General features: G+C 48.6%; 3 protein-coding genes across 3 annotated transcripts; 1 reads left to right on the top strand and 2 right to left on the bottom strand.

Annotated features, from left to right (window-relative positions):
• Positions 1-154: 154 nt before the first annotated feature.
• Positions 155-7,473, bottom strand: rest (RE1-silencing transcription factor). Its single transcript, XM_007577872.2, has 6 exons — positions 7,065-7,473; positions 4,812-5,088; positions 4,193-4,738; positions 3,950-4,110; positions 3,784-3,867; positions 155-2,262 (listed from the first exon to the last, which is right to left on the bottom strand). The coding sequence occupies exons 2-6, from the start codon at positions 5,060-5,062 to the stop codon at positions 581-583; spliced, it is 2,724 nt and encodes a 907-aa protein (XP_007577934.1). The 5' UTR covers positions 5,063-5,088; positions 7,065-7,473; the 3' UTR covers positions 155-580.
• Positions 7,474-8,682: 1,209 nt separating this feature from the next.
• Positions 8,683-16,389, top strand: b4galt1l (DP-Gal:betaGlcNAc beta 1,4- galactosyltransferase, polypeptide 1, like). Its single transcript, XM_007577870.2, has 6 exons — positions 8,683-9,672; positions 10,946-11,181; positions 13,051-13,238; positions 14,893-15,015; positions 15,117-15,221; positions 15,306-16,389. Exons 1-6 carry the CDS (start codon positions 9,351-9,353, stop codon positions 15,433-15,435), a joined length of 1,104 nt encoding a protein of 367 aa, XP_007577932.1. The 5' UTR covers positions 8,683-9,350; the 3' UTR covers positions 15,436-16,389.
• Positions 16,390-17,247: 858 nt separating this feature from the next.
• Positions 17,248-19,894, bottom strand: exosc3 (exosome component 3). Its single transcript, XM_007577869.2, has 4 exons — positions 19,406-19,894; positions 18,278-18,427; positions 17,884-18,035; positions 17,248-17,777 (listed from the first exon to the last, which is right to left on the bottom strand). Exons 1-4 carry the CDS (start codon positions 19,715-19,717, stop codon positions 17,570-17,572), a joined length of 822 nt encoding a protein of 273 aa, XP_007577931.1. The 5' UTR covers positions 19,718-19,894; the 3' UTR covers positions 17,248-17,569.
• Positions 19,895-20,207: the final 313 nt, after the last annotated feature.

Here is a 20,207-nt window from a genome sequence, read left to right as displayed (position 1 = left end):
AACCGCGTCGGTCCGGCAGGAACCGCGTCGGTCCGGCAGGAACCGCGTCGGTCCGTAATGTCCTCCTTTACTTTGAAGGATCCGATTGAGTTCATTTCTCTTCATGATAAAACAAAGAATCACTTTGGCCTCTGGACTAAATGGTCTATTGCACTGAGATATTTACACAGCTGGAAGCTTCATCATCATCATCATTGTGAGCCGCTAGCAGAACGTCAGACTGTCTTGTAAACTGGACCTTTGGACAGGAACCAGAACCTGTCAGAAGCAGCTGATTGTCTAAGGCACTGAGTGACTTCACCATGAAACCAGAGTCAGGACCCTACAGAACCAGCGGTCCAAAGTTCAGACCTCTAGAACTGGCGCCGATTAGTTCAGATCAGTGGAACCAACGGTCAGGAGTTCATATCAACAGAACTGGCAGTCAGAACTTCAGACCGTGGGCTCTGGAGTATAACCGTTTCAGACTCAAAGATATAAACATGACTAAGTTCTTTTGGACCAGAGCCTGAGCCGAGCCAAGCCCTCAACAGAACCACTTCTGGCCCTCCGTAGCCAGTCTGGTACCATGAAGTCCAGCTCATCTTGGTGCAGCGGGGTCCATGTAGTACACGTTGACCAGGTGGCGGTTCAGGTGGCGCCGGTACTGCGTCTCCAGGGGGAACGTGCGGTCGCAGAAGATGCACGTGTGGCTCTTGAGTTCGGTGGGTGTGGGGATCTCCTCGGTGGGCGTCTCCGGATCGTTGGCCAGCTTTCCTGGAGCAGCACCGGTACCGTTGAGGCCAGAGTCATCACTGCCCTCTGAGGCACTGTCGCTGATGTCACTTCCTCCCTCGTGGCTGCTGTGGATCCCCTCATCGTCCTCGGCGTCGGCCGGTCTGCCACGCTGGCCAGGAAGGAGCAGGCGAGGCGGCACCGACGGTTTGATGAAGGTGGGATGGGAACCTTCTGTCTTCTCTGATGGTCTGCTGGGAGGAGCATCAGGTTCTGGTTGGGTTAACCCATCTGTGGAGAAAGCTATTTCACCAGAACCAGTTGGCTGAACAGAACCTTTCATAGCCTCTAAAGATGGACTGGTTTCAGAGATCGATTCATCTGGTTTTGGACCGACTGCTGAGGTCTTCCTGGTGGAGGTCCTGGTCTTTTTCTGGTTGGATGGTGCCTCTCTGCTAACTTTTTCAGTCGGACTGGACTCGGTACTATCCAAAGATGTTTTGGACAGCAGCTTCTTGGCAGCAGGAGCTTTTAGGCACTTTTTCTTGGAGGACTTTTGGGATAGATCCAGAATCTGTCCTGCTTTCCTTTTAGTGGGCTTTTCTTTGACCCACTTTCCTTTCTGGCTCTTCTCAGGACTGATGGGTTTCTGTGTCTCAGCTTGTTCTGGAGTCTTTAAGGTTCCAGACTTTCTGGTTTTGCTGAGGCTTTTCTTGCTCTCCTTATAGGAGCTCACCTTCAAGTCTTTGTCTTTACATATCTGCTGGTCAGAACACTTTGGATCAGATTGGTCTTCCCGGGAAGCGGGTCCCATGGGTTGTTTTTCCTGGGATGCAGGTTCTTCTGATTGGTCCTGGGAAACTGGTTTCCCAGTGGGAACTTTCCTCACTCGTCTCTTCACTTTGACATCAGTATTCCCAGCAGCAGTCTGGACTTCTTTACCGTCCCTGTTCTCCACAGGATTCTCCTTGACCTTCTTCTGCCTCGTTGAGACTTTCTTTTCTGCTTCCTTTGCCTTTACGGGTCTCTCCTTCTCAGACAAGGAGTTGCGTTTCTTTGCAGCCTTGTCGGGAATCTCGCTTAGCTGTGGCGGTTTGATGGTGGGTCCGCTGCTACTCCTGATGGACAGATTGATGGGGCTCGAGTCATCTTCCACGTCCACATCGTCTTCCATGGCGGGGGAGTCATCCAGCGTGGCTGCTTTTAACTCAGACTTGTCGTCTGGACCGTCCGGACCGGGTTTCTTCACTCGCAGCTTGACTTTGGACACATCCAGGTCCACGTTGCAGCCAGAGTGCCGGGACTTGATGTGGTACTGCAGGTTGCACTTCTTGGAAGCGGCGTACTTGCAGAGCGGGCAGAGGAACTGCCGTGGGTTCAGGTGCAGCTCCACATGCTTCTTAAAGTTGCTGCGGTCGGCCGTCTTGTACTCGCAGTAGGGGCAGGACAGAGGCTTGGGACCGTTGTGGACCTGGCGGGCATGACGGGTCACCTCGTGCTGATTGGCTGCCAGGTAGCTGCAGCTCTCACACTTGAAGGGACGTTCACCTGCAGAGGGGAGGATACGTTAGAGAGCCAAAGCTGGGGGTCCATAGAGGAGTTCATGCAGCAGGTCAGGCTGGGTCTAACAGATCCGTATCACACTGGCTCTGTTTACCAACCAGGTTCTGATCAGCCCAGACTGGACTCTGGTGCAGAACTTCCCCTGGACATCCTGCAGAGATCCATCACACTCACTCCCTGCTCTTAGATCTTTCTAACCTACTGAGAACTGAAACAGGTTCACTCATGCAGAAGTTCATGTTCAGAACAGAACAACCCTGAACCAACTGAGGACTTTGCATTGACTTTCATTCATTGTAGTTACTGCATTTATGCCTAACCCATACATTTTCCTTAAAGATCACTAGTCTATTGCTAACCAAACGCAACTGGCACCAGACCTCTACACTACCTAGCAGAGCTCAGGTTCACACTTTCTACAATGACCTCAGTTTGAGGGTAAAATGGTGAAACTGGTCCTCTGTATGTAGCATAAACAAGTGTGTACACACACACAAACACACACACAACCACACACACACGCAAACACACACACACACAGATCAGATTAGTTACCGTGTTAATCCATCAGGGCAGCTTCAGTGAGAACAAACAAATCAACAGTTAGTAGCAGAAAGACCATCAAGCCCAACGTCGTCCTGAACAGCTCCAGACTGGTTCTACTGGTGTTCCTAGATGTTTCTGTTTCAGCTTCTCATCTAAAACCAGGGGTCTCCAAACAGCGACTTACTGCCAGAAGTCTTAAACTGGCTGTTCATAAACTCCTGGTACCAGTCAACCCACTGGCCAGTACTGGCTGCTGTTTGGGGACCGCCATAAGGGGGATCCAACGTTTGGTTGTAACATTAGACTTTTCTTGAGAAACATTTATTTCAGAAGTAAATCCAACAGTAAAAAACTGTAGGATGTTGAGTTTTTGTAAATTAAAAATCACACAGACAAGGCAAATTGCTTGAGCTCCTGGCAATGACTTTCCTCATGCTAAAGCTGTTAGCTCTAGTTAATGTAGTAAGCAGCAATTCACAAGCCGATGATGTCAGCTTGTTTCAGCAAATGTCTCGTATAGCTTTGAGGCAGTTTGTCTCCATCCAAATGTTTAGAGGGCTGCCCTCACCAGCCTCCAACAGCTTATAGAACTGCCTCTAGCAGAACCTACTAGAATTATCGGCCCAGAATGCACTGCAGAGGCGGAAAACTTGGGGCCTCAGTCGGTGAAAAATATAGTAAATATATACAACATATTCGTATCACAAACTTCTTTTGGGTAAATAGAACAATTGCACCATATTTAAACCAACATGTTGAACTATGGATCCGTTTAAAGCCCTTTGGACACAGAGTGAGGAGTTCTGGGCCTGGAGAGAAGGTGGAGCTAAATGTCTTCAACCGAAGGACACGACCAGAAGGTCTACTTGTTAAAACTGAAACATGACAGGGGTCCTCTCTACTCAAACAGGACTGGTTCAGGACCCAATCAGCACCTGTCCCCTTCTGTCCCAAACTCACCTGAGTGAGTCCTCATGTGGCGGGTCAGGTGAGTCTTCTGGGAGCTCGAGTAGTCGCAGTAAAGACACTGGAATGGACGCACACCTGTTCACCAGAGAGACACAGCCTTCACATGACCCACCTGAGACAGGGACAAGATCGGAACAGACCAGGGACAGGACGGTACCTGTGTGGGTCCGAATGTGCTGGATGTAGTTGCTCTTGCGGTCAGAGAAGTAGGAACACTGGCTGCAGGTGTGCAGTTTGCTGGGGAAGTGATTCCTCAGGTGCTTCCTCCAGTGGTACTGGCTGACCGTAGTGTAGGCGCACAGCGTGCACTTAAACACCCTGCAGACACACAGGTTCAGGCTCAGCTGACTCAGACAAACACCCACAGGTGTGACCTTCAGAGCAGGTTTGGTGCTCCTACCTGTGGTCGTTGCCCTCCTTGCTGTGGTGCTTCAGGTGAGCGATGTAGTGGTCGTAGCGGTTGGTGTTGTAGCCGCAGCGCTCGCACCTGATCAGCCCTTTGGTGTCCACGCCGGCGGCCGCGTCCTCGCTGCTGGGCTCCTCCTCTCTGCCGTGCTCCGCCTCCCTGCCTGGCAAAGCCTCCCGTGACTCCGCCTCCTTGGCTTTGCTCTTGCTCCGCCCCTCCACCTGGTGCACCACCATCATCTTGTTGATGCTGTGCGTGCTCAGGTGCTCTACGAACTCCTGCTCGTTCTGGCCCTGGAAGTGGCACGGCTTGCAGCAGAACGGCTTCTTCTTCTGGGCGCCATCCATCACCCCTTTGGCCCCAGGTTGGGGTGAAACGGTGGAAGGGCGGGGCTTAAAGGAGGGGGGCTGTTTCTCAGTGGGGGGGTTCTCCTCATCCTCTCTGCTGCCACTGGTGGCGACGGTCTGGGCGGCCGGGTTCGGGGACTCTGGGTACTCCACGATGCACACCTCGCGGTGGTTCTGGTTGTCGTAGCTGTACCTGCACACAAACCAGGTGAGTTAGAGACAGGTAATGTGCCAGGAGCAGGAAGTGACCCTCACTGACTCCTGACCTGATGACGCCCTCGTCTTCACTGTCAGAGTAGCCGCATCCCACCGTCTTCAGCTCCATCATCTCCTTCTCGTCGGCCATGCTGCCGCCGTCGCCGCCCTCCGCCGCCGTCACCGCCGCCACGTTAGCCAGCATCACCAGCTGAGGGGCGGGCAGCGTGTCCCGGGGCAGATCGCTGAGGCCCGCCCCGTCCTCCACCAGAGAGACGCCCACAGGAAACATCCCAGCTGAGAACATGGTCTGAGTCGCCATGACGACCGGGCTCCACCCACAGGAAGCTGCAGAAACCAAACGGTGAGGGTCGATCAGCAGAACTCTACGGTTCTGAAGGCTCACCGGGTTTCAGCGCCAAGGCTGGAGGAAACGGTGAGACATTTAGAAACGTTCAGAGCTTCTGTCACAACCAGGAGAGCTGCTCCACTCAGGAAACGTCCTTTTGGATGATGTGACGGTCAAACGACAAAACTGTCCCAGAAATTATTGAGATAAATGACAATATTGTCATTTTGAGACAATTTTCAACTAATATAATTAAAGTATTTCCTCACAAAAGTCAATAAAAACAATTTCTAAAGAGCTCTTACAGCTGTGCTATGTAACTACTACAAAATATTTTTTTACATATTGGTTGACACTATAATATGAGACAGTTTGTGAAAAAACTTCTCCCAGTACAAGCAATGAGAGCCAGGAGGCGGGGCTTAGCGCTGTCAATCAGCCTGTATGCACACCACTCATCCCTCTTCCCATGCTCTCTGTGAACGTGAATGCTAAACTTAGTTAGTTTAGCTTCTATTGATGTAGCAGCAAGTACATGAGATTGACAGGCAGCACTAAGCCCCTCCTCCTTGCTCCGATTTTTGGTGCATTTCTTCAGACATAGCAGCTCAGGAAGGAGGAGGTCCATCTTTTCACAGATTATCTGTCCCGTAGCAAACTGTAACAATATGGTGATAGTAATAATAATAATATCTAAAAAGCAATTTTTAATATAAAAGTTACATACTGCAGCCTTAACACTGCAACTGGAAGACATTTTAAATGTTCAGAAGATATTTAAAACAATAAAAGTTGAAATAAAACCTGGAAACAATCAAAAACAGTAAATAAAATAGATTATGAAGTTTCTCTAAACAAAAAATATTATTCATTGGTTTCAGATCGGAAAACACCGCAAAGCTGCTAGTTATTAAAAAGTAAAGGCAGTGACCCTCTGCTCTAAGGCCGTCGGCCATTTTGAAGCAGCACCACAGTCAGCGCCTCAGAAAACTTCAGGGGTTACGGGGAAAACTTCTGTTTAATCCGCAGGAAGTTCTGGTACGACGAGCTAAAGTTTGGACCTGCAAAACCACATCCGATATAATTTATTTTAATCTTACAAACATCAAAACACAAACAGAACTTTTCATCCGGTTCTGAAGTCGGTGTCTGATTCCTAGCTGAAGTAAAGGACTGTTCCACTGTTTTTAGAGAAATTGGACCACACAGAATAAGTTCTGATTCATATTCAGGAACGATTCTGATCGGAGTTCCTACCATGACCTTTAACCTTCATTCTAAGGTTACGCTAAGAACATAAGAAGGTGACATCAGCTCCTTTTGGGGTGAACTTCTCAGATTGAAGTTCTGGAAACCGGGCAACCCGGACCGGAATGAAAGGTTCCGAAAGTTTTAAATATAAATTTTTTAAACAATTTGTCATAAAAGCAATTTATTTTTATTCTACTTCGCCGTTCCAACCAAATGAGATCAGAACCAGTTTTAAACCCCCACGAGGCCAACTGGACTGGATCACAGCCACAAACTTTAAAGGTTCTGCACACAATGATCCGGAAAACTCGGACTTTTATGTAATTAAAAAGTTTTTTCTTTCGGAGCCACATTGTGGACCTGGTTCTGATTTAAGGCGGTCCATGTTGAGCTGCTACGATTCACAAGCTAACTTCTGGTCACACACTTTCCCTGAGTTCGGGACCCAGAACCGAACTCCCCCCAGGTTCTGATCCAATTGTTTTAGAGTTGTGGAGTCGCAGTCCGAGTGTGGTTCCGAGGCTCGGAGCCCGTCCCGGACCTGGCCTAGGACGGAGTGTTAGCCATGGTCCTGATCAGCCCCCGGACAGCGCCTCTGTGCTCCACCTCACCGCCTCCATTTTCCCCGAACTGCTCTAACTTTCTGCGGCTGTAAACCCGCACAGCAACGGAACCGAACCGCTCCCGGGCCCGCAAGCCCTCCGACACACTCCCTGCTCCTCACCTCCGAACTTCCAGAGACTTTCCTAGAGACTTTCCTGTTCTGGGAAGGTTTACCTTCGACGGACAGCGCTGTTAGAAAACTAGGTAGAAGTTTCCGCACATTCCTCTACAGTGACGTAGGGTCCTGACGTCAACGCGTAGCTCCGCAAGTTTGTAGTTTTTCTGTGAAAATGTGCGAGTTACAGAACAAGATGGAGGAAGAGACGTCAGAGTGACTGAGAGTACCTCAACTCAGAGGTTCTGGTTCTGGTTCTGTTCAGGTTAAAAAGCTCAGAACCGTGAATATGATTAAACCTGACCTGGAAAAGGTTTTGGATGGGTTCTGGTTGAGGTTCAGAACAGGTATGGAACAATTTCACTACAATCTGTTTTTATTTATTAAAACAGATGAAAAACTTTGGATGAAGGATGAAAAACTTCAGAACCAGTGATTGAAAAACTGAGTTCAACTCCTGATCCATTAGCCAGTAGAACCTCCTTCAGTTTCTGTCTGACACCATCAGTCACTCACTGGGACTTCTGCTCATTCTTCTGAAAAGCTCATCAGGACTTTGACTAGACCATTCTGCTATAGATCTGTTGCTGGGTTCAGGATCGTGGTTCTGTTGATGACCTAGGTTGCCCCGAGCTTCAATTGATGGAAAGATGAACAGTTTGGATATCAGAGGAGATCCTGGTCCACATCAAGCCCATATCACCAGCCCTCCACCACCGTGCTTGGAAGCTGTTTGGAATGAACAGTCTCTCCAGAGCCCCATAGCTCCTGCATCACTGCTGATCCTCCCGCCCTGATGAGGACCAGAGTCCTCCAGACCAGGAGAAGCTGGTTCCGAACCGGACCCAGCAGAACCAGAACCAGAAGGTGGTACTTTCTTCGTTATTATGTGAATCTGATGTTGGCGGTGAGCTATTGTAAAGCACTTTACATTGGAGGTACTTCCTGCAGGTGTTCTATAGAAAGTGAGCTGATGACGTCATGCCAGTGCTGCCTGGCGTCATCATGCAGCACTGATGTACTTCTGTCAGAACTATCTGACCTGATAATTTGCTCTTGCTGATAATCACTGATCTGTTAACTATGGGTTCATGTTGACACGCTGCAGGTTGAATGACGCGTACAGGCCACGCCCCTTCTGGAGCTGTTAGCGCAGACTCTCACCGGAAGTGGCTTCTGATTCTTTTCAAAATAACATTTTTTTTTTCAATTTAATCCCAGAGAAGAATCAAAACTCATCCAACGCTTTTTCTAAATGCTGATGGCATTGGACAGGATCTCCTGTAGAGGCCAGTATTACAGCCACACTGGAAACGCTTCTGACTGAAGACACAAATGAAGAGGATGATCAGGCTTTTTTGTAATAAAAAACATTTAGTGTTTTTCTGTTCATCTTTTGTATTTAGAGTAGTGTTTCTCAACCCTGGTCCTCAGCCCCCCTGCTCTGCATGTTTTAGATGAGCCTCTGTTCCAGAACAGTTGATCCAAATGATTGCATGACCATCAAGTGCTGCAGAAGCCTGTTAATCACTCAGAGATACGATTCAGGTGTGTGGCAGAAGGGAAACACCTAAAACATGCAGAACAGGGGGGCGGTGAGGACCAGGGTTGAGAAACACTGATTTAGAACAACAGCAGATATAAACCTTGATCTAGTTTCATCTTTGGTTTTAATTTAGCCCACTTTGATTTATTTTTGGTGGATTTGCTTTGGTGGTTTTTTGTATAGAAACACAACCTTTGAGTTTTATTGAATCATTTGATAACATTTGGTTGAAGTTTTTGCAGCGATTTGTTCATCTGTTTAACATTTGACTTTTCTGTCCTTTCCTTTGGTCCAATTTTTATTTTGAAAAGCAGACCGGAAGTGTGAAGCATGATTTCGTCATCCGGATCCTTGGAGTCGTCACACGGAGTCCAGTAAAGTTTATCTCGGTTGTTCCTGTCCACTCTCAGCGTTTTGGACCGTGTTCGGGCCGGAATTCGGTACCATTTCTGGGTCTCTCAGACTGTTGGTGTCCGTGACGTTTTCAACGGAACTTTGGACCGAAGCCTGGCGGTTTCTGAACCGTTTTTCCGACCTTTGGACACGAACCGCAGGAAGCTAACAGCTAGCTGGGCTCCAAACTTTCATCGACTTTCTGCTCGAGTTCTGGTTCTGGGTTCTTCCTGGGTTTCTGTCCGAACTCTGCTGGAAAATCTGGAATTGTGTCCCAGATAGAGGAAGATGGAATGTGAGAGCAGATAGCGGCGAAGCAGAACCCTTTCTGGACCCGGAACCGAGCCGTCAAGATGGCCACAGATTTCAGCCTGATACACCGAACCTGCAAGTTGGTGGTTCTGCTCTGCTTCCTCCACATCTCCGTCACCGTCTTCTTCTACGTCCGAACCCTGGACATCCGGTTCTCCTTCGTCCAGAACCAGCAGTCCCACTCCAATCTGACCCGGCTCAGACACGGCTTGGTCCCGGCCAGCAGCTCCGGAACCGAACCGAAAGAGACCGCGACCCGGAGGCGGCAGGAGGTGAAGCGGCAGCCGACCGAACTGGGTCAGAACACGACAGAGGAACCGGTGAAGCCGCTGCAGAAATGTCCAGAAACATCCCCTCTGCTGGGTGAGTCCGGTTCGGCCTGGGTTTAGAAGCCCATCTGGACCGGAACCACATGGATAGTATCAGATGGTTCCCGGTCCACATGGTTTGGTACCAAAAGTTTGCTATTGCTGTCAGGTTGAGAAATGATCCAACAAGTCCAAGAACCAGAACCGAATGTTCTGAGACGCATCAGAACTGGTTCTGGTCCGGGGCGGGTCGTGGATCCATCCATATGTATCAATAACATCCACTTGGATGATGATATATGATCAATAAGTGATCAATAATCATCAGAGACCCGCCTCCAGGTTCTGAAGTGATGAAGTTTGGGTCCGTAGAGGAACCAGAACCAGAACTCAAAGCAGGTTCTGGTTCTGTGTGGGGGGTCCAGGTGGAAGTGTACTCACCCGTTGTACCTGTTCGGCGAGTGAGGAGGTCATGTGACCTCCAGGAGGAACTCTCCCAGGTGAGCTGAATGTTTCCATTCCTCACCAGGTGAGCTGGGGGCGGTTCCGTCTCCTAGGCAACGGTGCGGCTCAGGTGATTGGTCCAGATGGAGTTCTGCCAGGTTCCAGTAAAGAACCTGAAGAGGCTGATGATGTCAGAGCTTAATGGGGTCTGATGTGACTGAAGTTCTGCTGGAACTTCAGTCACATCTGCTGGGTTGCCATGGAAACCGGGAGAGACCTGGAGCTTTGTGGAACCAGAACCTTAAGAACTCTACAGAGCAGCAGGCGGGCCTGAAGCAGCCCAGCTGCTGGTTCTGCTAGAGATCAGTGTTCTATTAACAGATAACGGGCTGAGCTGGGCCGGATTCTGGTACCAGACCCGATTCTGCTGGTCGGTTTGGGACGGAAACATCTGAGATCATGTTGTCATTAATAATCATCAGTTCTGCAGAATGAGCTGAAGATGAAGAATAACAAACCCTGAAGCCAGGCTGCGTGATTGGCCGGGCCTCGCACCGATTGGCCGGGCCTCGCACCGATTGGCCGGGCCTCGCACCGATTGGCCGGGCCTCGCACCGATTGGCCGGGCCTCGCTGCGGATGGCCTATTGAGCGTCAGCATTGAATCTGAGTCAGAGTTGACGGTGTTGCCTTCAGATTCTCAGACAGCGTGGGAACTCTGAGTTTTTCTGAATGTAAATGTGTCTGAAACATCAGAGCCAGAACCTAAATGTATCTGTTGGGTTCTGCTGTGATCTCAGCTGCAGCTTCCTGCTGCGTTTCCTCCCAGCAGGGGGTCAGAGGTCGAGCAGCTGCAGTGTGTTGATGCTGTGTCTCCTCCCCCAGTGGGTCCCCTCAGGGTGGAGTTCAACATCCCAGTGAGCCTAGAACAAATCAAGAGGGACAACCCCAACATCCTTCCCGGCGGCCGGTTCCGACCCAAGGACTGTGTGGCGCTGCAGAAGGTCGCCGTCATCATCCCGTTCCGCAAGCGAGACGAACACCTCAAGTTCTGGCTCTACTACCTTCACCCGGTTCTGCAGAGGCAGCAGCTCGACTACGGAGTCTACGTCATCAACCAGGTGGGTCCAACAGAACCAAACAGAACCTCTGACTGGATTAGATCAAGATTAAACCTGGATTTACCTGCAGAGAGGTGAAAATGTATCAGCCTGATAAAATCAGCCAGAGTGGGATTTCACCTGATCCAGGTGTTTTCAGAGGAATCCACACACAGCAGGGCAGGGGCGGGGCTTGTATCCAGGTAACAGTGAGATCACCTGCCTTGAGCGTTCAAAGAGCCGTTAGTGACTCTGAGCTGCATGTTTTCCTCCAAGTAAAGGAGCAGCTGCTCTCCTGTGGGCGGGGCTTGTCCACAGGTGAGCTGGGTTATTCAGCAACTCTGTAGAGCTCAGGACTCTGCATGCATCGTGTTCACTCAGTCTGAAGCAGAAATGAAACGGTAACCATGGTAACCAGGTGTTCACTCTGCTGCTGCTGCTTTGACTCACTGTGTTCTTCTTCTGCTGCTTCCTCTCCTTCGTCCTCCTCAGTTTTAGCTCCTCCTCTTCACCTGCCCCTCCCCTCTCTTTGCATGTCAGGCCTTTCTGACCAATGGCTGTGGTTGTGGAGCTGCTGAGACCCGCCTCTTCTTGGTCTTGGCCAATAGCAGCGGGTGTTGCTAAGTGGTCGCTTACGGTAATTCAGCTTTCTTCTTCTTCTTCTTCTCCGGTTTCTGTCTGCTGCCTGTTTCTGTTTCTGCCACCTGAGCTCACCTGGCAGGTAAACGACGAACTGAGCAGGTTCAGGTCTGACTGGTTACCTGTCCAGGTGAGACAGTGGGAGCTTTGTATTAACCCTTTTTCATCTGCTAACAGGAAGTGGTCATGTGACATCACAGGAAGTTGATGTTTTTAAATGTTCAGTCTGAAGGCTTTACAAACATGTTGCTGCATGACACAGCTGAGGGGTTGCCACGGTAACCCAGTTAACTGACATCAGAAAGCATCAGTAGCTCAACATGTAGAACCCGGTCAGGACCTGTTCTGCCACCAGGAACATGTAAAGAACATGCAGAACCAGTTTCCCTTCATTCGTCCCAACCAACAAGACTCCTCCACGGACACGCCCCCTCTCCCACGGACACGCCCCCTGGTCAATTGGACATAAATCCTTCAGGCAGACATGTTGAAACATTGCTAACGAGCGTTGGATGTGCTGTGGAGTGGAACCGTTTGGGGGTGGGGTCTCTGTGGGAGGGGCAGGTTTATTCAGAATACATTAGAAAAACAAATTTAACTTTAATTTAAAAAGCCTGGATGTCAAACACTTGAAGGAAACAGATTTAAAGTCTTGATCAGTTGGAACCTTTGACCTTTTGGTGTAGGTGGTTAGTGGTTTGACCCACTAACCACCTACACCACTTATGCTGGTGTAGGTGGTTAGCTGCATAGAACTTTTAGAACTTTATGGGCCAACAGCAGAACTTTCAAATCGATCCTTTGACAACTAGGAAACCAGAGCAGTGAATGAAGACCCGGTTCTGATCGGTTTCCCAGCAGACTCTTGGTCAGGATGAAGGCACCGGGTTGCTAGGCTAGGTTAGCTTCCTGCTAACATAAAGATGAGGTCCAGTTGGATCAGGAAACCCGGTTCTGGCTGCAGATTGCGGCCTTAGTGCTTTAGGGATAAATATGACTGACTAAATATGACTCGCATATCTGACCCGGTTCTGATCTGGGTCAGCTGGCCTGGTCCAGGTTTTCCTTAAACACGGGGCCTGGTCTGAAGGTTCTGCAGAACCTTTGATATCGACTGAGAAATCCAGCTAAACCAGTCTTGACCTGCTCTGCAGGCAGAACCCAGTGGAACCAGTCCAGTTCTGGTCTGTTCTGCTGTGCAGTAGCACCTCTCCTGACCTGTGTGTGTGTGTGTGTGTGTATGCGTGTCAGGATGGAGACGAGGTCTTCAACCGGGCTAAGCTGCTGAACGTGGGCTACATGGAGGCTCTGAAGGAGTACGACTACGACTGCTTCGTCTTCAGCGATGTGGACCTGATCCCCATGGACGACCGCAACACCTACAGGTGCTTCAGCCAGCCCAGACACCTGTCTGTGTCCATGGACAAGTTCGGCTTCAGGTGAGCCCTGCTGGGAGCACTGGGGTTACTGGTTGTAACTGGGTCGTCGACCTGCTCCGGTTCTGGACCTTCACAGCCGTTCAGATCTGTTAGTGGACTCAACCATTAGCATTAGCATTCTAACCCCGCAGGTCGGATGTTTTTCATGTTTCCCATCAGCTGTTTAAAGATGTCTGCCATTTTTGAGCCTTTTAAACAAAGTATCTTGATGAGTTGGATGAACTTTGTCTCATCCTGTTAAAATGAAGCAGAATCAGAGGATTTTACTGTTGGCGAATCTCAGACCGAGAAGGAGAACAGCCGATTCAACGGTTAGCATTAGCATAACTAATTTTTTTTAAATGTGTAGTGTTTGCTAAGATTGTTCAGCGAATTAGTGATTACTGTACCTAACTGTTGGTTAGCTGTGTCCACCACTGGCAACCACGGTGGCCATTTTGAAAATCAAGAATCATCAGTAAATATGATTTCTGTTGGACCAATTATGTACAATTTGACACAGTACTACTAAATTTAGTTAAAAAAATTGTCCTTGGTGCCATCTCGAATTTTTCAGTTTTTTTCTTAAAAGCTAGCCCCTAAGAACATCTGTGCCAACTTGTTCTGTCCGTATGTGAAAGTTTTCGTTGAAATATTCAGTTGTGTGCGGCTCAACGTCTTCACCCATCAAAGCTGAGTCTGCAGTCCAGACCCCGGCCTGCAGGGGGCAGTAAGCAGCCTGGCCTCCCTGTGGTGAACATCCTGTGATGTTGGGCCAGAAGCAGCAAAGTCAAACAGATGACCTGGATCAGAACTGATGAGGATATGAACCAGTTCTCGCTGAGAATCTTTCACACACTGAATCAGTTCACACATCTGTGTGAACTGATTCAGTTGTAACATGAACTGAAGTGAGTTCAGAAGAAGACTTCACTTCCTGCAGAGGTCTGGTCTTCTCTGGTTCTGCAGTCTGGCTCGGGGTGTTTCCGGGTCTGGACGGAGTTCTTCTGGACCATCAGAGGTTCTGTTGGTCTGCTGTCGTTCAGAAACCCAACAGAGACTGAACTGTGATCAGAACCGTCCAGAACCTGGGAGCCGTCCAGATCAAACTGACTGGAGGTCAGAGGCTGTCAGGAGAAACAGGAAGTGCTGACAGAGACCCCACAGAGGAAGAGATGGTCGATGAATCAACACCATGTGCCCAGGCTTTCATTTCCTCTTTCCTGTTTACTGCAGTCCACACACACACACACACACAATCGCTGTCCAACCAGAATCTGCAGCTCTCTGTGAGTGTGTCTGCTCAGTTTTGTCCCTGCTTCCAAGATAAATTTCTCCTATGGGAGACTAATAAAATTATCTTATCTTCTGATCTGTAGTCACTGTAGTTATCTCTGTCACCATGGTAACCAGCTCTTACCCGTTTCTTGTCACCGGCTGAGCTCTGGAGCAGGCTGGGTTTCCTGCTGTTAGAAACAGAGCGGGTCCGATAGAACCTCAGCCGCTTAGCATGCTGGAGTTTTGTGTCGGAGTGAAGCATCTCTTCATTAAGGGATCTCGGAAACAACAAGCTGATGGGGATTCAGGAGCTGCTTCAGTCTGGTTCTGGGCAGATGCTGGTGTAGGTGGTTAGCTCCAGGTGTCTCTGCGCCCTCTGACCTCTGCTCTCCTGCAGGTTGCCCTACAATCAGTACTTTGGGGGCGTTTCGTCGATGAGCAAAGAGCAGTACCTGAAGATCAACGGCTTCCCCAACAACTACTGGGGCTGGGGCGGCGAGGATGATGACATCTACAACAGGTAGGCTCACCTGAGGTGCGGTACCAGAGTAGAGAACCAGACTCTACAGGTTCCGAGTAAAGTCAGAACCAGAACCACAGCGCTACCGGTTCTGCTTCCAGGCTGGCCTCCAAAGGGATGAGCATCTCCAGAGCCAGCGGAGAGGTGGGGAAGTGCCGCATGATCCGACACAACCGGGACAAGAAGAACGAGCCCAACCCGCAAAGGTAGCGCCCCCTGCTGGTTCTGGTTCTCTGGGAACCGGCCTTTCTGCAATTCTGTGCTCACGGTTCTGCTGGTTCTGGTTCCAGGTTTGACCGGATCGCCCACACCCGCGAGACGATGCACAAAGACGGGATCAACTCTCTGACCTACAGCCTGGTCCGGGTGGAGAAGCTGGACCTGTTCACCAAGATCACAGTGGACGTGGGGAAGCCCTGAGTGGGCCGGAACCGGGCCGGGAGCTGGGTCGGGAACTGGGCCCATGCGCTGTCTCTGACACTTGAAGCTTTAAATTGTGGTTCTGGTTCTGTTGGACCGGGCCTGCTGTACTCATCTCGTTGTTGCACAAACAGACTGAATGTTATTTTTTTTTCTGCCTTGAGAAATCTTCTGATTGGTCGACTGGAGCCAATCAAACGCTGCTGCAGCACATCTTTAAAAAGGCTCTTACTTTGAAAATCTGACAGGGGGTGTGGAGGAGGGGTTGATTATGTTAGCTTTTCATCCAATCAGAGGGGAGCTCAGTGAGCCAGCTCCTCTCTGATTGGATTATTCTGGCTAAAAGCTGATCTGATTGGTCAGCTTCTGTGACAGAACAGAACAGTTCTGTTGGACCCAGGAGGTTCTGCTTGGTGACGACAGGCTGGTTCAGAACCAGCCGATCCAGAAGCAAGTACCAAAGAACCGAGTTCTGAAGGTTGTCACCGGGCTCTGCTCCTCGCTCTGGGACCAAACGGAACCAGACCTGGTCCAAACGTTCCTGGGAGAACCTGGTGTTTCTGTGACTGGACCGAACCAAACCCGACCAGACCGTGCCTCTCAAACTGGGTCTGGTTCTGGTTTTTATTAGAATAACTCTGATTGTATTCAGAACCCGGTCCAAACTCCAGGTGAATGTGTGATGGACAGTCAGGTGTCATCTGGACCAGAACCAGGTCCATTCTTCAGTGTGTGATTAGCAGATCTGATATCAATTGATTTAGACTGAGGCTCCTTCCTGCAGCTGTTGGTACCAAAGAGCTTATTGATCATGTGGACCGGGTCGTCCAATCGATCAGTGTGAATGTGTCTCTGCTTCTCCTTCCTGTCTGCAGACCAAACTGTGGAACAATCACCTGTAATGTGCCTTAAACTGGGTCAGAACCAGAATGTTGATAAAAAAATCAAAGTGAATCCTGAGCGTTTCTCGTTCTTCTGGTCCTTCCTAAAGAGGCCAGCAGGGGGTGACAGTCACAGCAACCGGACCGGTTCTAGGGTCAAATGAGGCTCTGGGTGCGGAGGCCCAGAACTGATGAAATTAAAAAATATAAGAAAAGCCTGAATAACAATATTTAAAATTTGTAAATATATTTTAAAAAGGATTTTTACTTTTTCATAATTTATTTTTTCAGGTTATTTCAATAACTAATATTAAACACAATATAAACTTTATTTTTTAAAATAGTTTTCTGCCATTTTTTTTGTCTCCTGTTACCTTATGCCTTATTATGCAAATGAGGGGCGGGGCTTGAGGGCATCACCTTTTGCATATTGCTTGGTTTAGTGCTACATATTGAGAATCAAAACTGACATAATTAAAAACAAAAGCCGTTAATAAAGGCACTTAAAATGCACCAATTCCAAAGAGGAACTTTAACTTGTTTTATAAATTAGCTCCAGGACATTTAGTAAATAGAAGTTTTGCTATAAACATTTTCATTGTTGCTTTTACTCAGATTTATTTTATTCTGTTTTCTCAAGTCTTTATTTTGATGCTTTCTTCATTTTCTGTTTCTGACAAAAAAGCAAAACTGTAGAAAAACTGAGTGCATTAAAATGCACCGATCTATTAATTTGGATGTTTATTTCTGATTTTTATTTTTAAACGTCAGTTTTGGTGCCGGTTCTGTTGGTCCAGAACTGAACCTGTTTCCCCTGCTGGTGCAGTCGGGTCTGGTTCTGAGTGGTTTCCAGAACCGGGTCAACATCTTAACAGCAACTTATTTTCATAATTAATTTTATCTGTTGGCGTCGAGAAATGAACCATTAAAGTTTACAGATAAAAATAATTTTATTAGAAATATTCACCAATTTACAAACAAACCAGCCTGGGCTCCTACAGCTGCTGGTCTCCGTGGTAACGGGTCATGTGACCAGAACCGTGTTGTGGACCGGCTCAGATCCGAACTGGGTTCCTGCTAGAACTTTAGCTGCAGGTGTTTTTCTCTGTCGCCATAGAGACGAGTCACATGCTTCTGATCCAAACACGATGTGGGTCGGCTCTTCCTTTGATCAAAGAACCCGATCTGAACAGAACCTATCAGAACCAGTAAGTGGCCCAGCAGGGCTGTGATTGGCTGCCGCTCTGAGCCAATCAGAACGCCCCTTGCTGGAGGCGCCGGAACAGCTGCTGGCGCTGCGGCGCCGTCATGGCGTCGCAGCTCTGCAGCAGGTTGGCCAGAACCAGAGTCTGCTGGACGGCGCCGGCCCGGACCCAGACCCGGCCGTTCATCCCCACCACCAGCTCGCAGGGGAACAGCTGCTCCAGGTCGGCCCGGAGGTCGCTGCGGGGCGCCAGGAGCCTGCGGAGAGCAGGACGTGAGTCAGCGGAACCAGAACCAGAACGTACAGCTCCTTAAGACTGCTGAGTGACCCGTCAGAACCAGGCCGGGTTCTCAGGTGAGTTACCTTCGGACCAGGCCCAGAGACACCTTGATGAGCAGCCCTCCGGTTCCGAACACACCCATCCCGTTGGCCCGGCCCGACCCGTCAATGCAGACCAGCTCCGGTTCCATGTCCTTATTGGCCACGACCAACTGGGCCAACAGCAGATCGCCCACCTGGCAGGGGAGAGAGAGGGAGGTTCAGTCCACCGGACCGGATCCGGTTCCGTTTGTTTCTGTAGTAACAGTTAGAAGGTAAGGTAGTTTTGTTTATCATCACATTTTCAGCAACAAGGCAATTCAAAGTGCTTTACATGAGTTAAAAGGAAATACAAACAAAATAGAAACCACCAGCAGGGGGCGACAGAGAGGAAAACTCCCTGGTACAGAACCTTCGACCTTTGACCTGGACGTCTCACCTGGACGTTGGGTCTGTTCCTCTTGGTGGCGCCTTCAAAGGCCAGGTAGGACAGAGACGCCGCCTCACTTCCTCCTATGTCCACCTTGAAGACATCGCTGGACTTTGCCGTGACGACGCCGATCACCGTCTCTCCTTTGGCTGGGACATACTGAGGACAGAACGGGGACAGAGTGAGTATGTCCTCATTCTGTCAAACAGGGCGAGTTAACACTATCCCAACTTAGTAAGACAGCTGTGTCCATCACCCTGGGTGGGGTCAAAGGTCATCTCCAGACCTTCTGAGAGAAATATGACCTTTCAAGGTAAGGTAAAGGTAAGGTAATTTTATTTATATAGCACATTTTCAGCAACAAGGCAATTCAAAGTGCTTTACATGAATTAAAAGGAAATACAAAGAAAATAAATGAAAGGAAAGAAAGAAATAAGAAGATAATCTAATGTTGATCTAAAGTATGTAAACTAGGAGCTCCTGTTCAGGGTTGCTAAGTTTCCTCTGGTAAAAAAAAAAAAAAAGATTGAAATTGAAATGACAGTATCATTTTTTTTTTAATTAAAGATTAAACATTTTCTTGACATTAAAATAAAGATATTAAGACAATAAAAACGAAATTATGATTAAGGCACAATATATTTAAAAATGAAACTAAAACCTTAAAAAATATATTTTAAAAATTCATTTAAAAAATCAGTACATGCTCAAATTAAATCAAAGAATTAATTAGAATTAAAGAAAAATTATAAAAAAAAAATAAAAAAAAACAGAATTCTGAGAGCAAAGTTCCGTCAGGTGAATTTCTTCACTTTTATTTCAATAACAGAGAAACTTGGTTTCTCCATGAACACTAGACGGAACCTGACTGAACGACTTCCGGTGACTGAATTAATGATTCCCAGCTGATTATGCTGGGAATAATTAGAACCAGAAAAAAACTATTTGATCCGTTCCAGAAACTGAGACCAAATTGCTCAGTTTCAATCAGAACTCGGTTTTATTTTTTATCTGATTTTACCTTCAAAATGATTTATTTCTTTAGGATAAAGTCTCACAATAACCCCGAAAAGTTTCTGTACTTCTGATGAGTCAGGACAATAATTCGGCTGTAGGTTCGGAGCCGAGTGGACTCACCCTCCGTTGCTGGGACTCGATCCAGAACTTGTTAGGCTCCTTGTGTCTCAGCACGCCGCTCCGGCTCACCAGCAGACGGTCGCCGCTCCGCCGCAGCCCCGGCCCGGCCACCAGCCGCTCTGACTTCCCGCTGTCCGTCAGAGGGAGGGTGTCTTGGGGGCCGCAGCAGAACTCATCTCCGGGGAGCAGAATCTCCCCGACCCGCTCCTTCAGAACCGAGAACATCCTCACAGAGCTCCGTGTAGCTTGGCAGGAAATGTCACGGAAACCCGAAGAGCAGCCGCAGCGCCCTCTACCGCTCCGGAGGATCATGACTAAGCATGCGTAGCTGATATTATTCAGCTCAGGAATCAAAACATGTCGTTTCGAGATGATTAAAATGGGGGAAAAAAGTAAATAACCTACAATAGCGCAGTTGTGACTGTTTAAACAACTGTAATCAATTAAGATAAAAAAAAAAAAGAAAAACGAAATATATATGCAAGAGCGCCCCCTTATGTTCCTGACTGCAATGGTACCATTTCCAAATATGGTATAGGTGTGACGTCAGGGTGATCCCGCCCATAGACATAAGAGTAGACCCCGCATTGGCTGCTCCGGGACAGGAAATATGGCGGCCATCTTGAAGCGGTCGTCCCTCCCATAGACATAATATAAGGATAGACCCTCATGCACCGCCCTCGCCTATTGTCGCTGACGAGATTTAGGGCGGCCATCTTGGAGCGGTCCTCCACTCCACTCAGCGTTATGTGTTTAGCAGCACAATGACGTATCAGCGCATTTAATGATCATAACACACTTT

The sequence above is a fragment of the Poecilia formosa genome, unplaced genomic scaffold, assembly GCF_000485575.1.
Source record: "Poecilia formosa unplaced genomic scaffold, Poecilia_formosa-5.1.2 Scaffold458, whole genome shotgun sequence".
Lineage (NCBI taxonomy): Eukaryota > Metazoa > Chordata > Actinopteri > Cyprinodontiformes > Poeciliidae > Poecilia > Poecilia formosa.
Note: the sequence above shows the minus strand (reverse complement) of the source record. Positions and strands in the feature narration are given on the sequence as shown.

Coding starts and splice junctions, on each gene's coding strand:
- rest (XM_007577872.2), bottom strand. CDS start 5,062: ATGGCGACTCAGACCATGTTCTCAGCTGGGATGTTTCCTGTGGGCGTC. Junction 4,111..4,192: donor AAGGAGGGCAACGACCACAG/GTAGGAGCACCA, acceptor GTGTGTCTGCAG/GGTGTTTAAGTGCACGCTGT. Junction 3,868..3,949: donor GCACATTCGGACCCACACAG/GTACCGTCCTGT, acceptor TCTGGTGAACAG/GTGTGCGTCCATTCCAGTGT.
- b4galt1l (XM_007577870.2), top strand. CDS start 9,351: ATGGCCACAGATTTCAGCCTGATACACCGAACCTGCAAGTTGGTGGTT. Junction 11,182..13,050: donor GAGTCTACGTCATCAACCAG/GTGGGTCCAACA, acceptor TATGCGTGTCAG/GATGGAGACGAGGTCTTCAA. Junction 15,222..15,305: donor AACGAGCCCAACCCGCAAAG/GTAGCGCCCCCT, acceptor TTCTGGTTCCAG/GTTTGACCGGATCGCCCACA.
- exosc3 (XM_007577869.2), bottom strand. CDS start 19,717: ATGATCCTCCGGAGCGGTAGAGGGCGCTGCGGCTGCTCTTCGGGTTTC. Junction 18,428..19,405: donor TCGAGTCCCAGCAACGGAGG/GTGAGTCCACTC, acceptor TTCTGTCCTCAG/TATGTCCCAGCCAAAGGAGA. Junction 18,036..18,277: donor GGAACAGACCCAACGTCCAG/GTGAGACGTCCA, acceptor CTCCCCTGCCAG/GTGGGCGATCTGCTGTTGGC.